At 42.2% G+C, this 23,048-nt stretch overlaps 1 protein-coding gene across 7 annotated transcripts in view; it reads left to right on the top strand.

Moving 5' to 3' along the window:
* SCUBE3 (signal peptide, CUB domain and EGF like domain containing 3) overlaps nucleotides 1-23,048 on the top strand; it is a 109,116-nt gene that overhangs the window by 29,790 nt on the left and 56,278 nt on the right. For 6 of the 7 annotated variants that reach the window (XM_083509175.1, XM_083509176.1, XM_083509180.1 and 3 more), the window contains exon 4: nucleotides 15,166-15,300. In XM_083509175.1, the coding sequence (XP_083365301.1) occupies nucleotides 15,166-15,300 (135 nt within the window). Of the gene's footprint in view, nucleotides 1-15,165; nucleotides 15,301-18,142; nucleotides 18,341-23,048 lie in introns of those variants that run through there. The other variant, XM_083509181.1, reaches the window with a different exon arrangement.

The following is a 23,048-nucleotide window of genomic DNA, read 5'->3' as shown; positions in this document are numbered from 1 at the left end:
CATTGGCAGGCAGGTGTCCTCCAGAAATCCCCCCCTTTTTTTGTCAATCTCATTGCTGTTATGTATTTGGTCATAGAGCTCTGCATTGTTCAAAGCAGACAGAGGCAATGAGCTCTGAAATGTGCGCTCTATCTGCTGAAGCATGCTTTCTTAGAATCCATTGTTTCTTCTCTGTTCCTCTGCACTGTCTTACGTATATTCCGTGGAAAGATGAAAAGCATCTTGGCCCAGAACTACAGTTGAAATACAGCAGTTTTCTATTTCTGCTGACTCTGCCATCACGTGGCATTGCATAAACACCCCAGCTGTGAAGTTTTGCTGCAGGGTAGATTGATTCTCTATCTCATAGAGAAATACAAACTTTTCTGAAGTGGCTTCTTCTGTCAGGGTGAAGATTAAAGTAAAGATCTTTAACACTTTCTTGGGAGACAGAGATAAGGCAGCTGGATTTATTTTCCAAACAACCTATGGAGAAAAACCACGTTGGTGAATAAAGCTGCTTTTGTCTATCATTTTGTTCCAGTGGGAAAAATCAAGGGGTGGGGGAGAGATGGTAAAAGTTAATGTATGTTGAGTGAGTGCCTGTTATAAAAGCTTCTTCCTTTCCTTGCTTAAAGGTAAAGGGACCCCTGACCATTAGGTCCAGTCGTGACTGACTCTGGGGTTGCGGCACTCATCTCGCTTTATTGGCCGAGGGAGCCGGGGTACAGCTTCCGGGTCATGTGGCCAGCATGACTAAGCCGCTTCTGGCGAACCAGAGCAGCACACGGAAATGCTGTTTACCTTCCCGCCAGAGTGGTACCTATTTATCTACTTGCACTTTAACGTGCTTTCAAACTGCTAGGTTGGCAGGAGCAAGGACCGAGCAACGGGAGCTCACCCCGTTGTGGGGATTCGAACCACCGACCTTCTGATCAGCAAGTCCTAGGCTCTGTGGTTTAACCCACAGCGCCACCCGCATCCCTTTCCTTGCTTAAGTTATGTTAATAGCTTATCTTTAAGGATAGTGATCCCGGTTATAGTTCCCCATGTAGGAAAAGATGCTCTGCTGGGGCCTGGGATTGCCTGCCACCTCTGCTGCTGCCATCTTCTACCCCAGGCGTGAGAAAGAGAAAGTGCAGTGACTAGTACCCTTGAGCATTCAGATTGAACCTTTGTGGGGTAAACGCTGGGAGCATCTTGGTCCCTAATTCAGACACTCCTTCAGCTCTTGTTCTAGCAAGTGAGCAGGGCTACAGGTTTTCCTGAATACCGTCAGAGGCAGCATTCCTAGAAAAGTTGCCTGTCTGCAGCAAGTCTTGGCGAGCCCCTGGATTCTGCCAGCTGGCAAATGGATTGCCTGCCTGCCAGGGTGACTCACCGAAGCACTAGCACAGGGATGAACAAAATCATTAGACTTGCAGGCACAAATGATGAGAAGAATTTAATTATGGGCTACAAAGTGCTTTCTTTTCCCTTTTGATTTCTGTGTTTTCAGGTGGTGTGCACCACTTTGGTTTTTACACTTCTGGAACACGTTGTAAAACAACAAAGAGGAGCATATGAAGCATCAGGTATGGAGAACCTTTGGCCCTCCAGAACTACTACTCCCATCAGCCCAGTGGTCAGGGCTGATAAGTGCTGTAGTTCAGCAACATCTGGAGGACCAAAGGTTTCCCACACCTGTCCTAGATAGAAAGCATATGCACTGCCACTGAGTCATAGTGGAAGTGGAATGATTCAATTCCCCCCTCCCCAGATTGTAATGATCAAAAGGGTTTCCATTATTGATATGCAACGTGTTGCTCACCATATGTTGTTGTACTACAGCTCCCATCAACCTTAGCCAGCAAGGCCAGTAATCAAGGATGATGGAAGTTGTTGTCCAACAGCATGCAGAGGGCACCACATTGAGAAACCTCAAAAAATCACAAGCTTGAAAATAAGGTTGTTAAAACTAGTGTTATTTTTCTAGAAAAAGAGGTGCCAGAACTCACCATGGACATCTTCCTTGTTCTCTTATTATAGCAGGGGTACCCACCTGAGAGAGAGCTGTCATGATATACATATAGGGTGAAGCAGTACCCTATCCCATAGGATCTAGAATGCCATTGGGTTGCAAAAGTAGCATAGCCAAATCTGAGTTTGTCTCAATATTGTCCTCCCTACATGCAAGAGAACTTTTCTTAAAGCCGCAACGACTCTAGATTGCTGACACCACAAATCCACCTTCACACCTCTCATAGTAGCAAAAGTCTATATCGCTCTCATTGCTCATCTGTTAGGCCAAACTTGATTTTTAGCCCTCTGTAAGCAAAAACCATCCACACACAGAAATGTAACTGTTCTGTCCTGGTTGCCATGCAGTTACTAAGGCTTGAACTACAGTATTTCTTATTAAAGTTGATACATTATTTGGCAAAGCTCATAATTTACATTTTCAATCCAGCTGGGTTAAGAACACAATTTAACTTTTAAAAAGGATAGAATAGATTAAAGAGGTTTGATGCATGTTTTTAAAAGTATTATGTGTGATTATACCATAAGCATAAATGTCTCTAATAAACATTAACTTACTGTTGTTGTTTAGTCGTTTAGTCGTGTTCGACTCTTCGTGACCCCATGGACCAGAGCACGCTAGGCACTCCTGTCTTCATTAACTTACCAGGTTGCCAAATATACAAGTTGGCCCTAGTGCTTCTGCATATTAGGGTTGCCAGCTTACTAAAGCCACACTTAAAGATACAGTATGCATTTTAATTGCGACACTTGTAGGAAAGATGGAATTTAAATGAGATGGGGAGGTATAAAAACAAACAAACAAACAAACATGGATCTAGACCTCTAGTGAATGCCAGGGTGTTTAGTCACTTGCTTTTCTGTCAGTGACGTATCTCAGCCCCCTTTACCTCCTCTCATTACCAAATGCTCTGTTTCCTTCTCTGAGATGGGTCTTGGCTTCCTTGTGCAAATTTGGGCTGTGGGCGCATTCTGTAGCCCTGTATCCTATTCCACAGTTGCCTGCTTTCTGCAGCTATATTGGAGTAGTTTCCTGCAGGAACTGTTTTGTAAAACTTTGCTGTTAAAGCCCTGTATACTATTTTTGTTGTGTCTGGACATATGAGTTTAAGTAAAAACAGCAGCAACAGCTGGGATTCTTCAGAGTTATTTAAACACTGACATTTCATCAGTGAAATGCTGCCCCTCCCACCCTCACTGCCCCAGGGTCTTATGTTGAAAGATTGCAATCTCCAAGTTATATATTTCAAACACATTTTTAGGGGAAATTGCTGACAGGGGAGGTAGCTGGCTCTGAATTCTTACTCCCATGCAGTAAATCTGTGAGTGGAGAGCCGCTGATGGGATGATAGCAGTGCACAAGCCTTGAATGATTTTCTCCCCTTCTGTCCCTTCTCAGTTTAAGGCACTTCCACACCAGGTATTTCTGCACATTTGCAGTGTCCAAAGAACTTTTTTTTGAGGAGGAAGACACAATGATATGCTTGAGTTTTATCCCATTTTTCCTCTTCCTGGAATAATCTGATCAGTACTGTATAGATGTGAAAACTCCAAAGATGAGGCTGTTTCAAAATGGAACTATTCAGTGTTTGGAAGCAGTTTGTTTCTAACGTGTTATGTGATGTTTCTGGAGGGTGATTTCTAATGCCACACTGCCTTGGTTCCTGCTTGACATAGCTAGGCACACCTGAGCCATTTTATTTCTGGGAGCAGCTATGGTAAGGTTACCAGACTTTTTTCAATAAATCCGGGGACACTTTTCAACTTCCTACTAAACAGATGGATTTTGTCTGGGGACAGATATGTAAATCTGGGGACTGTCCCCGGGAAACGGGGATGTCTGGTAACCTTAAGCTATGGAAAGGTTGTTGCTTTTGCTTCAGAGGTGGCAACCTTGCTCCATATAGACTTTTATTTTATTTGTCTTTAGTATTGTAATGGGACTTGCATAACATCAGAAAGCCTAGCCTGGAATTTATGAATGGCTCCTGTCTATCTTTCCTCACTTGGTTCTATAACATGAAAGCATTTGAAGGTTGTCTGCTCTTCCTTGGTTGATATAACTGCACTGATTTTGGCATAACCTGGATGAGCTGTGTTCCCTTTTGATACTTTGTAAATTCTGCAGGCTTAATTGCCTACTAGCTTAGAACAACCTTGTTCCCACTAAGACCACAAAACCGGCCTTTTTTTAAAAAAAACTGAGCACCATGTAAACAAAAATATTTGCTTATAGGCAGAAAATATAACGGAGGAGAGGTTTTCCCCTGATTTCGAGTACAGCCACTTACTGTCTGCTGAGGTAGGAACGATGGGCAGAACTTCATTCTGTATCACAATATGAGAATCAAATGCTGTGATTCCCAGTGCTTTACAGTCTTTGTAATAATCTACAGCTTCCCACAAGGATCATTTAACATCTTTAATGTATCTAAATATCTAACATCAGTTGCCCCTGCTGCTGTGTGGGAGCTCAACTCTTTTTCCAATTAGCCCTGCTGTGGGTGAATGGGGGGGGCAGGTTTTCCTCCCAGTGTAGAAGCCCCAGGATCCTGCTCTACTGACACAGGGTGAGCCCCACATCTGACCAAACAAATGAGTTAATAGCAAACATGATGAGAATCATAATATGGGGAGGAAGTGTGCAAATAAAGCCCAGGCCAAAACAAACCTTCAGCCTCACTTTGGAGAGCTTGAGTTCGCCTTGATCCGACAGTATGTATGAGCCACACTGTTGTCATTCATTTATAAAAACAAGAGATATCAGTGCTCAGGTTTGCTTGGAAATCACACCGCGACATGTTAGCCTTTCCCCACTCCCCACATCCAGATGCACGGGCATGGTGACTGTGGGAAAGAATTGTTTGTTTTATTGAGACAACTTAAATATCCTGCTATTCCAATGCACTTGCATTGTGCAGGGTGGCTTGCAGGAAATTAAAAACAAAACAATCCCATAAGAAATAAAATCAACAGCATAAAAACAGAAACTAGCTTGGCAGATAAAAACAATTTTAAGCCAAGCATCATTCTACCAGATAAAAATCAAACTGCCAGAAAAGGAAAGTTTTAACCAGTCATCAAAAAACAATAAGAGGGGTGGGTGTCAGACAGATCTCATGGGGTAAGGTGGATACGACCACTGAGAAGGCCTTTTTATTTTATTTTTCGGTTCTGTCCAGTTGTGACAGCTATGGCTGGGACATGGAGAAGACCCTCTGCAATAGATCCAAGCCATTTAGGGCAGGCATAGGCAAACTCGGCCTTCCAGATGTTTTGAGACTATAATTCCCATCATCCCTGACCACTGGTCTTGTTAGCTAGGGATGCTGGGAGTTGTAGTCCCAAAACATCTGGAGGGCTGAGTTTGCCTATGCCTGATTTAGGGCTTTAAAGGGAACTAGGGTTGTTTTTATTGTTGTTCTGTGCTTCTTGTCCAAGAGTTTCTTGTTCTTTATTGCATGCTAATTCTTATTCTCTTGCTACTCCATATACTTGAAATCATCTACTGGAAGATTTCTGGGTCCGTCCCCCAACTCTGAATGTTCAAATCAGCCTTAAAAACATACCTCCCCTCCCATTGGTTTTTTAAGATAGGTAATATAACTAACCATTTTTTATCCCCCTACAGACCCATGTGTGTGGGTTAACAGACAAATTAATCACCCTACTACCCCTTGTGTTTAAAAGCATGGGGCTGAGGAGAGTTTAAATCCCATCTTAAGCAGTTTAATTGAAAGCATAGAAAGAAATTAGTGGTTAGGCCGATCACCCCCTTTCATTAACCCGTTTATCAAAGAAACATACTACAGACTGTTGCAGAATAGGTGTAATATGACCCCATGGGTCATATTGCCAACTAACACAAAGCACAGTGCACGTGCTCAGAAGCACCATTTCCCCCTGTTCAGACTATGTTATAAGAAAAATGGGGCTAATTAATCTCAGAAGATTCCAGGGCATTATTTGATTAAGGGCTCATCTATGCCTCTGTTTGCCCCACCATTGCCTTCTGGGGAAACCTGTTGTTTACCTCTGAATCAGATCAAACAGCAGATTGCTGTTTGTTCCAATTCAGTAGTAAAGGGTGTGTTTTCCAAGGGAAAGCTACATGTCAAATGCAAGACCGCCTAGAAAGCATGGGACCAGTGGAAAACTGCTCGGACTCATGCTTTCTAGGCACGGCACAAGTGGAAGTGTGAGTGAGCCTGTATTCTAGTTGTAAAAGCAAAGCTTGTGAATATGCATTCTCCATTAAGAGAGATTGATTCATTTCTGTAGTTTATCACAAGACCTAGAGCAGTGTCCAGACAAGATGCTAGAATGGCTGGGAGATACCAACTTCACAGGTTTCAGTGCTGGCACCTGGTGCTAAAAGCAGATTGCTGTGCTGAGTTTAAGAACAACAGCAGCAAACTGTGTTTCCCAGTATACAATCTCCTGTCCACTTACTCACTTTGCATTCTTTAGGCTTACTATGCCAGGTTTTGCTTTGACCCACGCATAGGAGTGGGCTTTTGATGTCTTGTAAGTTTGAAAGAGAAGCAAGGGGGGAAAGGACAATTCTGGAACTATCTTCAAATCCCCTTGAAGTGGGAAAAATGGGCAGGGCAGATCTCATTCCAATTAGTGTATGTGGGGAAATCGCTAGTGAGCTTATTATGCGAGGATTATTCATGCATAAGCTTTCCATTAAACACAATCCAGTGGATTTGTCGTTCAACCCTAAACACTACAGTTAAAACATCTGGAACTAGCCAAGGGTGGGGCAATTCTCCTGCTTTCCTTTCCCATTATATGGTGAGTCCAAGAAAAGGAAGGGAGGAACAAAGAGAGGCTGAATGGAAGAATAAATATTAAGTCAGATCCATGTTGAATATGGTTTTGGCAGAAGCGACAATGGGGCCGGTTGTCAGTGCACCTGTGGTCTTTCCCCCCCTTCTCTATGGCTCCATATGACACATGCTTTCCAGTTGAACACTTGAAGGAGGAAGAGGAGAAATATTGAATTGGTTCTTTCTTGGGAGGAAAAGTGGAAGATTCACTCTTAGTCTTTTTGCATCTTGTGTAAGGACTGAAGCAGCAACACCACACATTTCAGCCCACAGCGAAATGCGTGAGTGACCCACATGCATGGACCGTGTACATATCACTATGGGTTGTTTATGTTTCCTTGAACATCTTATGCTGCATTATTATGAACTAATCCAGTAATTTTGGTTCTTATTTTAAAGATGCTTTTATGGTAATGGTTAACGTGATTTGTGTTAGCCTAGTTTGTTTTATGTGGGTTTAATGTTTTAACACACCTTTGGATCAATATGATGATGGGGTTTACAAATCAAAGGGAATCAATCAGTCAGTCAGTCAGTCAGTCAATGTACAAATGGTCACCAACTTGATAATGGCTTTAACATGGAGGATAAGGTTATCAATAACTATTAGCTGCAATAGCTGTTGGAGGCACAGTGCCTCTGAATACTGGTCATTGGGTATCCTAGGCGGGGAGAGTCCAGTTGCACTCAGGTCCTGTTTATGTGCTTCTTGTTTGGCATTATGAGATCAGGATGCTGGAATAAATGGGCCTTTAGTCTGATCTGGCAGGGCTACTCCTATGTTTTTAGGTTCTATGAGACAGAAAGATGATGGAGTACAGAGGAAGAACTAGATTCCATCAGGCTTTCCTCTCAGACATGTCATTCCACACACTGTTTTCATAGTCCAGTTCACTGTACACCAATAAAAATGAAGTTTTTAGTATAAACTAATAGCAATCCAATCACTAAAGGGGCACAAAAGTGTACAGCAGTAATGCTCAATGCAATGTTTTAAATGCAGCTTTTAGAAAACTGGTCGCTGCAGACTATACTGCTATCTTTTCTCATGACAAACCTGGGTCATTTCCTTCTGGTTTCTGCCTCCTGCAGAGCTGGTTTATTAACAGTTGATTTCAGGGAAGCTGAGTAAGAACTTTGACATTTAAAAACCAAGATCATTAATTTACTTGGCCTTGGCAAGAACATTACTTGGGACTAGTACTGTAGGAATTAAGTGGCTGGGCTACACTTCTTTCTAGATATTTCTCACATCCATACACTCTTTTTGTACTGTCACCCAGTCAAACCTGTAAATCCATCTTCTGCTTCTTCTAACTTATCAGAGAGACACTAATTTCCTCAGCTTGAGGATCTCACCCTTCAAGCAGATGAAAGAAGAGAAAGGTAACTGTGTTCTGTTTATGTTCTGAAAATGCAACATGGCCTAGTGGTAAGGATGTCAGTGATACAATTGGGAATAAATACATCTTTGGAAGTATGTAAACAATGCCTTCCAATAGCTTGGAAGAGCAAAATTTAGCTCATAGAACTCAATGAGACTTATATCTGCATAGAACACAAGCTTCTCTTCTCCTCCTCTGGAGGGTAGGACCTGAACCAGTGGATTCAAGTTACAAGAAAGGAGATTCCAATGAAACATCAGGAAGAACTTTCTGACAGTAAGAGCTGTCAGATTTCCTCAGGAGTTGGTAAACTCTCCGTCTTTGGAGGTTTTAAAGCAGAGGTTGGCTGGCCATCTGTAATGAATGTTTCAGTTGAGATTCTTCCATCGCAGGGGGTTGGACTAGATGACCCTCATGGTCCTTTCCAACTCAACAATTCTGTGATTCTGTGAATTGTACAATAAAAGGCTGATTTATCATGCTGTTGACTGAGAAGGGGAAAGGAAAGACTAATTTAAGGTCAGTAGCTGGGAGAAGCATGAGCTGTTTTAAACCCAAATAGGGAAGCAGAAAATGACTAAATAAGGGGCCTGCAGCTGAGAGAAATGAAAGCCACTTTAACACACTCCAGACAGGAGGATCTATACTGATTGAAAGGTGCAGTCCTAAGCACCTTTTCTAGGGGTAAGTTCTATTGAACCAAATGGGATTCACTTTGGAGTAAATGTATTAGGCTCTTGCCCCTGGCTTGTGTGTTGCAAGATTGTTACAGGGAAAAGAAACCTATATTAAGCGCTGAGTGGAACCATTGTTTTGATTCGTCTTCCAGATGATTGTGGAGGAGCTTTGCCCCAGCTGTACTAAAGAATCTATTGTGGAAAGATCTACATAACAGGCTGCGTTCTGTATTTGGCCACCTTCCTGTTCTGTAATATGGGAGAGAAAAATGTGTAGGTCTAAAGAAGGTATTACAGACTTGCCTCTTCCGAGACTTGTGGAAGTTTTTTTGGAACTTGGTTATTGCTAGAATAAATCCCATTATCGTCCTTTTCTTTATCCCTAATAAGATTCCAAGTGACCTTTTGAACCAGAACAGGAATTTGAGCTGTTGTCCAAATCAAAGATGGGGATCTTTAGTCTTCTGCCTGTCTATGTTGCCTTTAATAAAATAGGCATTAGGTCTGCCGCCTCACTTTAGCTACTGGTTTTAACCAGCATCTTGTCTTTCTTGGGTTGGCTTCAGGGAAATTATGGTTTCTTTATCAGTAAGAGTTTTACAGACAGCTATTGGCATTCAGGGGACTTAATGTGCCTAAGATAAAAATCACATTATTGAGAAAACACAGGAGCACACATGATCACAAACACACAGTCCTTTCTGCCTTGTTGAAGCCATCTGATGTAATCTGGCTATGGCTTAATCTAGCTGGAAATATATATATAGCTCCTTCGCACAAATGCATTTGCAGGATGTATGTTTCCCTTGACCTTTTCCACCACAAACTGATTTTCCTTTATATTATTATTTACCTTAAGGTTATCTCTATTGTATCCGTGGACAGTTTTCTCCATTGAACACTGATACTGGCATGGGACACAGTTCTATTTAGAACAAAAGCTGCAAATTGCGTGATCAGGAGAATATTGTCTAGGTTAAATATGAGCAGTGGGAGGCCCTTTTAATACCCAGATCAATTTTTTCCAGTAACCATAGGCACTTGAAACAGCTTTCTAGCTAGCCTCTATTGTCCTAATCGTTTGGACAGGTACAACAACCCTGTGAGGAAGGATTGATCTTACTTCATTTTACAGATGGGACGTTGCCTGAGGCCTCCCAGGAATTCATGGCACGGGTGGGACTTGAATGCTTCTTGTTGGCACTTTGTGAGCTCAGTGCACCCTCTCTTTGTTTACAGATCATTTAATTGTAACAAGATGGGACTTGAAATCAGGCATCCAGGTCCAGGTCTGTCTACTAAACCAGTTGCCTCTGTGCTAATCTTGCCACTACTCAAAGAATAGTTCAGAAAGGGAAGTCCTATTTGGGCTTTCCCCTCTATGCAGCAATTTGTCTGAAGGGAGAGAGCTGGCTGGCCTCACATCCACCACCACATCCTGCACCACCCTTACCACTGCCATCCTATCACTGCTGGGAATGCCTGTAAAAGGGAACCTGCTGTATGCCTACCAGTGTCTACCATTAATTAGGAGCTGTTGTCAATTGTGGGCCTTAAGCAACCATTGAGGAAGAAACAGGAGTCAAGCTCAGTAGGCACTATTGCTGCTGTGTAGGCAAAATCCATGACAGACTGGGAGACCTTTATCTTCCTTCCAGATCACAGAAGAGCCAATGGCCTTCTGTGGATGCTTTCGCTTGAAGCTTGATGGCTCACCACAGAGGGTGGCAGCACGCAAACCATGGGTCTTTGATTTTAGAGTTGGCAACTTCTGACACAACCTCAGCTTGGATTGTGAGTCTTTCTTAGCCCCCAACTACTGATTACTTTGCTATGAGGTTATATGGACAGGTAAAAAGGATATTATTCGTTCTCAGAATATTTGTCCATGCATAACTGCCACATTTTGTGGTGATTTTCCTTTCTTTCTCAGTTGGTATGAATAATATTTGGTTCTTTATGGATATTTTTGATGGTAGAATGAACTCCCTTGGGAAGTTGTGGACTCTTCTTCCTTGGAGGTTTTTAAGCAGAAGTTGGATGGTCGTCTGTCATGGATGCCTCAGTTGAGATTCCTGCTTTGCAGGGGGTTGAACTTGATGACTCTTGGCGTCCCTTCCAACTCTATGATTCTGTGTTTCAGAATCTGAAAGATCATGAGGCAAGACTCCAAAACACGCTAGTGCTATTTTAGAACGTTATTATTTGACAAATCATTGAGGAGTTTCTTTTGTTCTAAGCCATTTGCCTATAGTTTATATCTATACATCTTTCCTTTGGCGTCATAAATCTAGACATTGGCTCTGTACACATCATATCTCACATTCGAACCACATTTTTCCCCTCCAAGAATTCTGGACACTATAGTTTATTAAGGGTTGCTGGAAATTGTAATTCTGTGAGTGGTAAACTACAGTGCCCAGAATTCCTGGAGGCAAATAATGTGCTCCAAATGTGCTTTAAAAGAACACTGTGTTGAACAACTTGGTTAAGCAGTCCTTAAAATGTTCATGTTTTGGGATAGAATCTTAATAGTTGGCAACAGTCTGCAAGACTCCATGCATGACAGTGCGTTTGACTTTTCTGTGCATATGAGCTAGTCTGTGTGTTTTAATTAGCCCCTTAGACATTTGTTCAGGTATTCGGGTCTGATCTGAAATTCCTTCTCTCTGCATGCTGTCATCGACCTGCTATTCTGACTTTTCCGGAGTCCGCTCCATGGCCCCACGGCTGATGTCCGAAGGGCTCAACTTTCCACTTAGCTGTTGGGCTTCAAATGCTCGAGTTCACAGGAGGTTTTCTTTGGCACTGGGCCTCTTGCCTTCTGTGTGTGTGTGTGTGTTGAGAAATGAGTTTGGTTGTATTTCTCTTCTGTTCTATGATAAAGTATGTGAGGGATCCTGAGAGCAAGAAAATGCACCTTTCTCCTGCCTGAGGCACCAGCTCAGCACTCTACTTGGTCATCCATGATAACTTGAAGGAGAAGGTGTGTATTTCTAGCCACCAATATTTCAGAAGATCAGACGCAGGCAGATACTGGATAAGCTTTCACAATAGGCTGAACCACGGCTGTGATTAGATCTACATGTTCTGCCGGAAACTCGTTTATTTTTGGTTTTCCAAAAAGTATTGGATCAGAGATTATTAGTCAAGAAGGAGACATTGGAGTAATAGCAGCTTACAGAAAATGATAGTTTGTTGGACTGCAGGCAGCAGAAATGACAGTCAGGAAAAAGATGTACATTAGTCACAATATTAGTAATATGTGAAGTTCTGGTCTTGAAAAGGACAGAGGACAAGCAGGAAGTGGTGAGCAACAATAGTCGGGGGGATGTGAGACATACCAATAAAAAGTTAAAATAGTTAAGACATTACCTTAGATAAGAGATGAGTAAGAAGAAATGTGATTGAATGATATGAAGTCATAAGTCACTTAGAAAATGTGGCCAGGAACTGGTTGTTAATGCTTTCATGTAAACTGTTGCCAAATTCGTTTGCTGGGTGGGTGTGTAGACACAGCCAACCTGCTGAGAGGCTGCTCCTGAGGGGTGATGCCATTTTGCCACCCTCTGGAATACCTTGGTCAGAAACAATCCAGATCCTTATGATATAGACATTGGAAGCAAACCTCCTAGTGCAACCCCCCCCCCCAACAACAACACCCAACAGGAAGAAGCCTTTAGGGTGGCTTCCACTTACTCTCTGAAAGCAATGCCTGCTGGTTCAGAAAAGGTTCGTGCAAATTGTCATTTTAATGTTGACTGACAGCAACACCAGTGTTGGGAGGATGGCTCTGCGGCTCTGCTCCACAACACCAGCCGTTCCTTTTTTAGAAAATAATTTTTATTGAATTTTCAATTTTACAAACGAAACAAACATTTTACATACCATTGAATATGCAGTGACCTCCCTCCCTCTCCTTCCTTGGTTCAACATACAGTGGTACCTCGGGTTAAGTACCTAATTCGTTCCGGAGGTCCGTTCTTAACCTGAAACTGTTCTTAACCTGAAGCACCACTTTAGCTAATGTGACGTCCCGCTGCTGCCGCGCCGCCGGAGCACGATTTCTGTTCTCATCCTGAAGCAAAGTTCTTAACCCGAGGTACTATTTCTGGGTTACTGGAGTCTGTAACCTGAAGTGTATGTAACCTGAGGTACCACTGTATTTATATTCTCTTCCTGCATATTTTACTAAAACCATTTTTGTCAGTTCCCCATTTTTACATCCCTCAAATGACACTGTTGATTTTATCTTAATGCTGCCAGCGTTTTCAACTGTGTACAGTTAGTTTCCATATAGTCACTAAATATTTTCCACTCTCCTTGCACTGATCTCCTTTCCTTTGTTCCCTTTAATGGCCCATCACCCAGCAATCACCTCATCAGGAAACTGGCCTGGCTTATATTTTAACAGTTGCTGGATCCAGCGGTTAGAAGGGTCTCAACATACAGGCTGCTCCCCTCCCCTCCTCCCCGCCCCAAACTCACAACACTATCTTTTAGCACCCTGGGCTCTGCCTGCCTAAAGTACTAGTGTAGGGAAGTACACAGCAGTATGTTTTAATCAGGCTAACAAATCTTTAAAGCATTATGCCATGTTTACAGCTTTGTTTTATTAAATCAAAATAGACAAGTGGACAAGAGCTCACAAGAGTGGATTGGGTGTGTGAGGTTCCTTAAAATTAATGAGTTCTGAGGCTTTTCTGCTCCAAATAGCAAAACATCTGTTATGTTCTGGGCCCTTAAAGAAGCCAGAAAGAATGGGAAAGCAGCTCTGCCCAAGATTTTGAAAGTCTGTGTTGCTTAAGGTTCGTGCCTTCTCTGTCAGAAATAAACAACCCCTCCTCCCAAAACCAACCCAACTTTTTTCTACTTTTCTTGTAAGTGAAGCCTATTTCCTTCTAGGCAAAACTATAGAAATGGTGGCTGTTATTTTCTGGTGCTGTGCTGTGTCTTGAGTTACCACCAAGCGATTTTTGGTAACCTTAACACCTTGGCCAGCACAACAGCTGCAAAGGTGCACCAGACCTATGAACAGTGTGCACTGACCAATCAGGGAAGTCCAGCATGTGTTTGAAAATAAGCCATAGAGCCAAAGAAGTGAATTGTGTGTCTGGCTTGGGCTGAGGTTAATTGCCAGAAGTGACACACACACAGAGAATCTATTTGCACACAATGTCTTCTCAAAGGAACCTCAGTGAACTTCATTTTTTCCATGTCACCAAATAGAATGAAACCTATGCATTTTCTTTAAGTGTGGGGGGGGGCAAGAGGGAATGTTAGACCTGGATCTTAGTTTTACAGCAGGTTGCAGTTGAGGTCTAATCCTGGCACAGAGAGGTTAAAGTCAAATGGGCCATAGGGAGGAGACAGGCTGGAGATTAGGCACTGAATCAGGCAAACAGAAGCCATGGTCCAGAGGCATAATCACATGTGGCCCAGTGGCAACATACTGGAGCAGCCAGGTGGGGCAAAGCAAGGGAGTCTTATGTGCTGCTTGGTTCAATGAGTTGCTCACTATGAGGAACTGGCTTCCATGGACAGGTTTTATAAGGTCTGATGTGTCTCTGTTAGCTTGTGAGGTCAGTTGACTGGCAGCTGAAAGTACTTAGCCCAGTAATGCAGCCTAGGGGGTGCCCTTGCCCCATAGACCTTTGGCTGTCTGGCTGAACAAAACACTGAAATGCAATGGGTAAACAATTACTCAGAAAGTGAAATTCAGCAAGAAAACAATGGTGTCATGCGGATGAACAAAATAATGGCAGGTTATTTTGGGGGGGGGGGACCACTCCCAAGTCTCCACATTTGTTTTTGCCCATCGAAACAGTGTTCTGTAAGGTGTTTATTAATGCTGGTCAGTCACTATGATCAACACCAGAATTTGTAGGGAAGAAGGATTTATAATGCATGGTGTGTCTATTGATAGAGGATGGGGCACCCAGCATTACATGAAAGCGTGTCTAAGAGTGGCACTTTCTTTTCCCCGTGGGAAAGGTAAATGAATGTACTCAGGAAGAACACTGGATTTGGGTGTAGCCCTGTTTCCTTGTCCCTGGTGGTCCCAACCACTAAAGATCAAGGCATCTATCTCCATTATCTCCATCCTCTATTCTGTTATTTAACTGTGCTAGAATGTTGGGTCAGTTTAATGGAATATTGGAAACTGCTTTTTATAAAGTGATATGTTTATATACTTTGATGTCTTTCTGTTGTATAAATAGTGTGATGTAAGCATCAGACTCTCATTCTCTCCTTTGCTTCCCGAAACAGATGTGGATGAGTGTGCAGAGGGGAATGGTGGCTGCCAGCAAACATGTGTCAACATGATGGGGAGCTACGAGTGCCACTGTCGTGATGGCTTTTTCCTGAGTGATAACCAGCATACCTGCATCCAGCGCCCAGAAGGTTGGTCATTAACGCCTTTATTTCCTGCCAGGCATGTCACCCTCTGCCTCTCTATTGGATTTTAAGGTTACATAAATAGATGGATAAACCTCTGTATGGGCATTATGAGATGTCAGATTTGTGTGTGTCTTATTATATGGTTGAGCACACTCTAGCTTACAAGTTGGGCCCTTTCCAATATCACTCCAAACAGTGATGGACTGATAGCATCATACTGGAAGTCAAGGCCAAAAGGAGGCTGGGGTAGGGTAGCCATTCACTCTGATTTTGCTTCTCTGTCTTGGATTAACAGTGATCATCATGGGGATAGTTCAGTCCCAGTCCCCATATGAACTGCAGGTTTTAATATACTGATTAAAAGCATTCGTCAACCACAAAACTTGGAAATGCCCCGAGTTAACAGCTGATTGTAGTCTTGGTTGGAGAGCCCGGCTCTCTAGCTTAAGCTGCAGAATTCTCGAGACTCTCTGCACTTAATATATCACATGTTGTAGTTTTGTCTCTTGGATACAGATGTGCTAATAAAAACAAATGCATTTACAGTGTAATGTTAATAATCACTACTAAACCATTTACAACCAGGGCTATTTATATAAAGTGCCAACTTCTTTGGGATATGAGATGTCAGAAATCATGTGCATGTGTTTTAATAATTGTTTTAAAGTTATATATATATATATATATATATATATATATAAACTTGTACCCATTTTATCATTCACCCTACATTTACACTTGTCTAGCCACATTGGGCACTACAGTAGTGGTGATGCTGTGATGAATATGGGTTATGTTGGAAGCTGGGAGTGGGCAGTCAATTATACACTTGATTCATCTAATGCGAAGTTTGCACTGAACTATTTAGCCCACATTATCAACATGGCAGATTGTTAGTTTGAAATGATACTCATACTGTGCCCACCACAGTGATATTTAATCATTACCATTTCATCATCCATAAGCTTTTTAGAAGAATTATGATTTAGTGTTTTTCCTTAAAGGAAAGAAGAAAGAACAGCTGGATTAGCTATACCTAGTAGCTATACCTAGATTTACATAAAGGCCTAGATTTACATAAAGACCTAGATTTACATAAAGTTTTTGGAGTGTTCAAAGCATTTCACACATTTCTGACCCCCATAAAATTTATATATCACTTGATGGTAAGAAACAAAATTCAATGTGGTTGCATCTTGTCATCCCCACAACCACCCTATAAGAAAGATCAGTAAGGGTGTCGCTCTCTTATTGCAGCTGGGGAAACTGAGGCTGAGAGAAAGTGACTTCTATAAGGCTGTTTAATGAGTTCATGGAAGAGCTGAGATAAATATCAGGTGTCAAGGCTGACAGCTGTCAGAGGTGAGCCAAGAGCAGAAAACTTTGCGTTGAACCAGGGTGTCAAAGCCAAAGGCCAGGAGTTAGCACAGAAGCACACCAGAGCCAGGATGACCTTGCTGCTCATGCAAGATCCCAGCCCAAACAGGAAGTCTTCCTAACCTTTCTTGTTCAGGAGGGCCCAAAGCCCAGCCTGGGTGGATGAAGCCAGTCTAGACCAGGCTTCCTCAACCTTGGCCCTCCAGATGTTTTGGACTACAATTCCCATTATCCCTGACCACTGGTCCTGCTAGCTAGGGAATCATGGGAGTTGTAGGCCAAAAACATCTGGAGGGCTGAGGTTGAGGAAGCCTGGTCTAGAACCTGGTAAAACTTCACTGCCAGAAACAACTGCCAGCTGCAGTTCTGATAGTTCACTGCTTGGGGCAACTGCCTGCAGAACAAACAGTTCTCAGTTGTTAGCTCTGACAGCTCTCTGATATGTAGTACAGTCTCATAGCCATTCTGCTAGATAAGCTCTATGCAAGCAGAGCAGAAGACTCCAACATCAGCTTTGTCAGGAACAGGCTCATCTGTGTTTGATGTTGACGGTCAGGCTTAGTTTTGTTGGAGACTATGTCAGTTAGAGAAGCTGCGGCAAAACCAAACAAGCTTTTTGATGCAAGCATCAAAGACCTTTCAAAAGCCTGTGAAACTCTAATGCCAAGTAGTGGCAGCTAATGCATATCCCAAACAATTTACCGAAGTAAAAGAGGGAAATATCTTGCCACAACAACCCACAGGACTCGCCTTTTCTTGTCATTTCTTGTGTCTTGGTTTTACCACCTCATCTTTGGCATTTATTTTCAGTTGCTTGGAATAACCTCTAAGAAAAGCTAAAAAGCCAAGAAAGAAAGAGTTATTGTTTTTGCCATGAAATTTGCAGTCTCCAGCTGGCACAGGATTCTGTTTTGATTTGTCTGTCCCCCTCAATCCCTGCTTTAGCCACAATAGTTTATTGAGGTAACTTTTTTCTTTGGAGTTTCTGTGCACCTGGCATAATTCAAAATGTTCTGAATTGATTGAACCATGATCTCCGGCATTGTAATCCCAGATCTGACTCCTGCTTCCTAATGATTAGAGTGGGGGGGGGACCTGTGGCCCACCAGATATTGCTGTTGTTAGACTCCAATTCTCATCAGCCCCCAGCTAGTGTTGCCAGTGGTCAGGGATTGTGGGAGTTGCGACCCAACAACATCTGGAGTGCCACAAGTTCCCAGCCCTTGGATTGTTTTGTTTTCATAATGACTTTCTTGCTAATTATTGACAATTCTCTTCTGCCTTGCGCAGGCAAGGGATAGCGAAAATGCTTTTGTTCATGTGACGAGCTGATTTCATTTACATATGTAATTTCTAATGCAACATAATTGCCCTTTGAGCATATGTATTTGTTGTCTTCTGGGCAAGATAACAAGGTCAGCAGGGTTGTGATCCATAAGAAGCAAACAGTAATCCTCAACTCTTGCAGTAGAGTAAGGAGAGGAATTTCCCTCAAATGGAATGCATTAATAGTGCTGTATCAGGCTGTGGTAAAAGAAATTGTCCTCATGGGGAAAATGATCTAATTAGAAGGAAGAGAACCTTCCATACGAGATATGATTCAAAGATACAAACCTATCATAGGTTCAGGGAAGACGATGGTTTGCCATGATGACGTGCAAATGAGGTCAGTGGCTTGCTTCAATTTTCTCTTTATTTTATTTTTGGACTCTCTCAAGCTCAGCCCTTTTTTATCCTCTTCCTCTGAGTAATTTGACTGTACTTTGGCCTACAATATTTCTGATGGTATCCTCACAAAATCCAGCTGTCTGTTCCCTCCTCCTTTCAGATTTTCATATAGCTACTTCTGTTTACATGCCTGATCATTGTCTTACACTCAAAAGTTAGAAGTATAGTGTTTCTCACTTTTATTTCTTCCTTGTCTCTGAGTTATCAGCTGTCCAGTCTAGGCATTGCCTTTAATGCTTCTCTTTCTTTCCCAGCTCACAATACTGTTTGCAAGATTCCCCCCTTTAATACTTCTCAGATTTGTCCTCTTACCTGCTGATTCTACCATAACCCTTTTTCAGACTCTCATTCTGTCTTGTGTTGATTAATTGTTGATGAGTAAGTAATGTTTTGCTTACTGGTCTTCCTGCCTCTCAGCTACTTTGAGAATAATTCTTTTGCTTATTTATTTTTTTGCAGTTGCATCGTGGTATATATTTATACTCTTCTTTTTCGGGTTTTCTTTATTGTTCTTTATGCAGTTTAAACTTCTTCTAACCTTTAAATCTCTTTGTGATCTTGCCCCATATCTGTTCTGTTCCTTGGTTCCTCCATTTATCAAATACTAAGCTTTTTGCTAAACTTCCACACCCCTCTGCTGTTTCCCATCTGTGCTGTTTGTTATGCGTAGCATTTTCTGCCTTTGCTATTCAGTTGTCCTCCTCATTGTCCTACTTTAAGAAAAAGATTTCTCTCTCTTTTATTTCTTCCTTAGAGCCCTCTGATTTTTTAAAAGAATCACTTTTATCAATTAATTACTGAAGAGGTGTTGTTGTGTTGCTGTAACTCTTTTGCTTCACACACAGCACATGCAATTCCCCACTCCCTCTACATTTCCTTGACTTTCGCCTCATATGTGAGCCCGTGGGCAGATCAATAAATCATGGCATATGGCAGATTCTGATTCTCAGGTTATGATGAGTTCAGTCACATTAAGCAGATATGCCTGGTTTTATTCTACTGTCCTGCTCCCTGTGAGACCAAAGAGAAAAGAAGGAGAAACTGGAGAAAAGCAATGGAGAAGCTGGCTGAAATTACTGGAGACTGAAGAGATAGGCTGACTCAGGCACCCATTCTCAGAGTCTCCCTTTCCTTATAAGTTAGTTGTTTTTTAAATTATTATTTTTTGTCAGTATGGTTATTGACATAGCACATAAAATTGCAGTAAGAATGATAAGTGTAATATATAAAAATAGAAAAATAAAATGAGAATACAGAGGGGAGGGGAAAACCAGGAGAGAGTGCAATGTTGTATACAATTGTCACGTATAAGAAGAAAAAGGTGAGTCAATTTAGTTCTCAATAAAGCCTCTCCACTTATTTATCTGTAAAGCAGGAGGTTTAGTGGGCTGTGCAGATAAGTTAACATAGGAGAAAAACGTATAGTGTGGTATACCTCTGGATACGAACGGGATCCTTTCCGGAGCCCCGTTCGCATCCTAAAGTAAACGTAAGACGTGACTGCTCATGTGCAGGTCGCGTTTCGCCGCTTCTGTGCATGCGCGTGAAGTCATTTTGAGCGTCTGCGCATGCGTGAACAGTGAAACCCGGAAGTAACTCGCTCCGTTACTTCTGGGTCGCCGCGGAGCGCAACCCGAAAATACTTAACTTGAAGCTACTTCAACTCGAGGTATGACTGTACCAATTAAAATAAAAGTCATCTATTTTTGATGAACCATTAAGGGCTATCTGTTGTATGTCAGGTGTTCTGAAGTGCAAAGTACTTTTGCTACCCGCCTCTGTTGGCAAGCAGGTTAGTTGGATTTCCAATGGGAAACCACTGGCATTCTGGCTGTGGCAAGAAGCATAAACACAGATTTATGCATAATGGGTGAATTGGTACCACACTACAAGGATAGGAGCACTAGGAGGTGATGGTGGAAATAGTGTCAAAAATTGGGGTCCAGAATCTCTGAACTATGCATCAATTCCAACACATGTAAAGCAATGTTCCAATGTTTCTACAACCCCACCAACATAAATTAGAGTAACCTTTGCCAATTTTTGACAGGTGGAGTGGAGTCCAAATGCCATCATAACACTGTTTTCAGTGTGACTTCCTGTATTCTTACAGAAATCATTTTAAGTGGGGGTTTGGACCACAACTCTTCCCACAGTTGTTCCTCTATCATGAAACCCAGGTCACTCTCCCATACTAATCATAGCCCCTGAAAAGAGCCTGATTCCATGCTAAGTAAAATTCTGTATACAGTGGTACCTCTAGCTGCGTTCCACTCTTGTTATGGACTTTCAGCTTACGAAAGCGGCAAACCCGGAAGTGTTTACTTCTGGGTTCAGCATGTGCGCATGCACAAAAGTGATTTGCATGCTTCGTGCATGTGTAGAAGTGCTTGATCGCGCTGTGCACATGTCGGAAGAGGCACTCTAGTTGCTGACCTTTCGGGGTGCAAATGGCACACCGGAACGGATTAAGTCCGCAACTAGAGGTACCACTGTATATTGGAAGCCATGCTCTCTTTTCTTGAGGTAGCATTAAGACAAAGTGATTCATAGAGTGTCAGGGAATAGTGACCTTCTCCTTTGCTCAGCAAGAGCTAGGCAAAAGAGTAGACCTGAGTTAGTTGGAGCCAGTTGTGCAGGGTATCATTTAGTTTTTCCTTTAATGAAGTTGCTGAAATAGGACAACCACTAGGCAGAATATCTTTGATCCTATATATTCCCTTTAGTTCCCAACATCAATACTGGAGGTATTTGTCATTAAAACAGAATGCTGAATGGTCCAGAATGGGTGTTAATGTTTTAAAATAACATTATAGCATTATTGTGTTATAGCACTATACTCTTTCTTTCTTTCTTTTGAAGTGTATTAGTGCTAATTAAAAGATTATGTGAGGGGAAAACCTGGTTCATAATATGGCATCCACTGCAAAGGGTTATAATGAATGTTTGTTGAGCTATGGTAGGTTTACTTTCTCAGTATGTCATTGCCTTTGTCAAAACCACATGACTTTAAAAAGAGTAATGCTAAAGGCATGGAGATTGTGCTGTTTTGAAAAAGCCAGACTTTCTACCTCTGGAGAGATGGGATAACCACAGGATGAGAATGCTCAGATGGTGAAGTTGTGTTGATGCCCTGTAAAAAGTGAATCCACGAAGGAAACCTGGCAGTTCCACCTAAAGTGGAAGCACCCTTTGTTTTACTACATTCAGGATGGGAAAGAATGTGTCCAGCTGATCATTTAAATCTTAAATCTTCCACTGGTAGTTGCTGATATAACAGTGTTGTTGTTTCAGCTCCCATTCAGATATCTAGAGTCAGCCAGTTTCTGTTGAACTTTCTATGGACCTTACATGAAATTATAAGCCTTTGACCTACTCTAGACTTCATCTCCAAATCTTATGAGTGGTCAGTGTTTGCTACCCTCTCTTGGAACTCAGGTATGTCTGGCTAGGCTCTGGTGAACTTAGTCTAGTAGTGAGCCATTGGCTTAACTATTTGTCCCAGGAGGCAGTTCTGCTGCTCAGTTTTGCACTGCTGGAGCTGCCGATTGTTTGCACTCATCTGTATGTGGATATTGAAAGTTCACTAGAAATGAGCACCATGTTCTCTATTATGATTTGTGAATAAATTTCTCTCTCTGACATACCACCATTCCTCCTTAGTGCTGCCATGGATGCTCAGTCTATCTTTCCTGTTTTTGCTTTCAAAGTAAGACTGCCAGAAAGGGGGAGGTGTTGGTTAAAGTCTGCAGTGGCAGCAGTTTTTACAATGTAAACTGATCATAAACTGCTCCTTCTCAGAAACTGAAGCAAGCTCTTCCAAAACTCATTTCATGCATCTAGCTGGATAGCCATGAGATGGAAACAGACTTGATTTTAATGACTCAGGCTGGATTCAAACCAGTAACTTAGAATTGGAGGCGCTATTATTTCTTACTCATTCCCCTTCCAAACATAGTGTTGGTTTTAGGTGTTTTCAACCCTAGTTCTGTGAACCGTTGGGCCTCTTCATGTTTCTTTGTCCAACCCCTGCACTCTACAATGAACTCCATCCATGTTGGCTCTCTGTAGTCTTTTGCAGTTCTTTGAAAGGGGGTTTGTGTAGCTTTTATAGTCTGCTTGAACTGATGCACAGTCTTGTCACAGATACTCTAGAAAGCATTCTTGCTTTTTCTACTTATGTTTCCTCCATACTCGAAAATACTCGAAAACATTGCAGATATGCTTCCTTTGTGCTGCGGCACTGAATACAGGAAGCCACTGCACAGAGGTCCCCTCAGTAGAATTAGGGAGATTGTGTTGCATAAGGTTTGGAGCTGCTTCTCTGAGTTTGGGTGTGTGACCCAGTCTAGCTTTCATGCCTTTTGTTCTGCATGTTCTACACACATGTAAATGGCAAATTGCAAAAGAAATCCAACATGGTCAAACAATTGACTTCAAATGATGAAACATATGGAACTCGTCCACAGTAGGCAGTGATGGCCACCAACACGGCTGGCTTTAAAAGAGGATTAGACAGATTCATGTAGGGATAATGCTATCAACAGCTACAAGCCACAATGGCTGTCTTCTGTTTCCACATTTAGAGGTGGTATGCCTCTGAATAATAGCTGCTGGGAATCACAGGTGGGCAGAGTGCTTGTCTT

Source organism: Podarcis liolepis, assembly GCF_965112155.1.
Source record: "Podarcis liolepis genome assembly, chromosome: 6".
Classification (NCBI taxonomy): Eukaryota; Metazoa; Chordata; class Lepidosauria; order Squamata; family Lacertidae; genus Podarcis; species Podarcis liolepis.
Note: the sequence above shows the minus strand (reverse complement) of the source record. Positions and strands in the feature narration are given on the sequence as shown.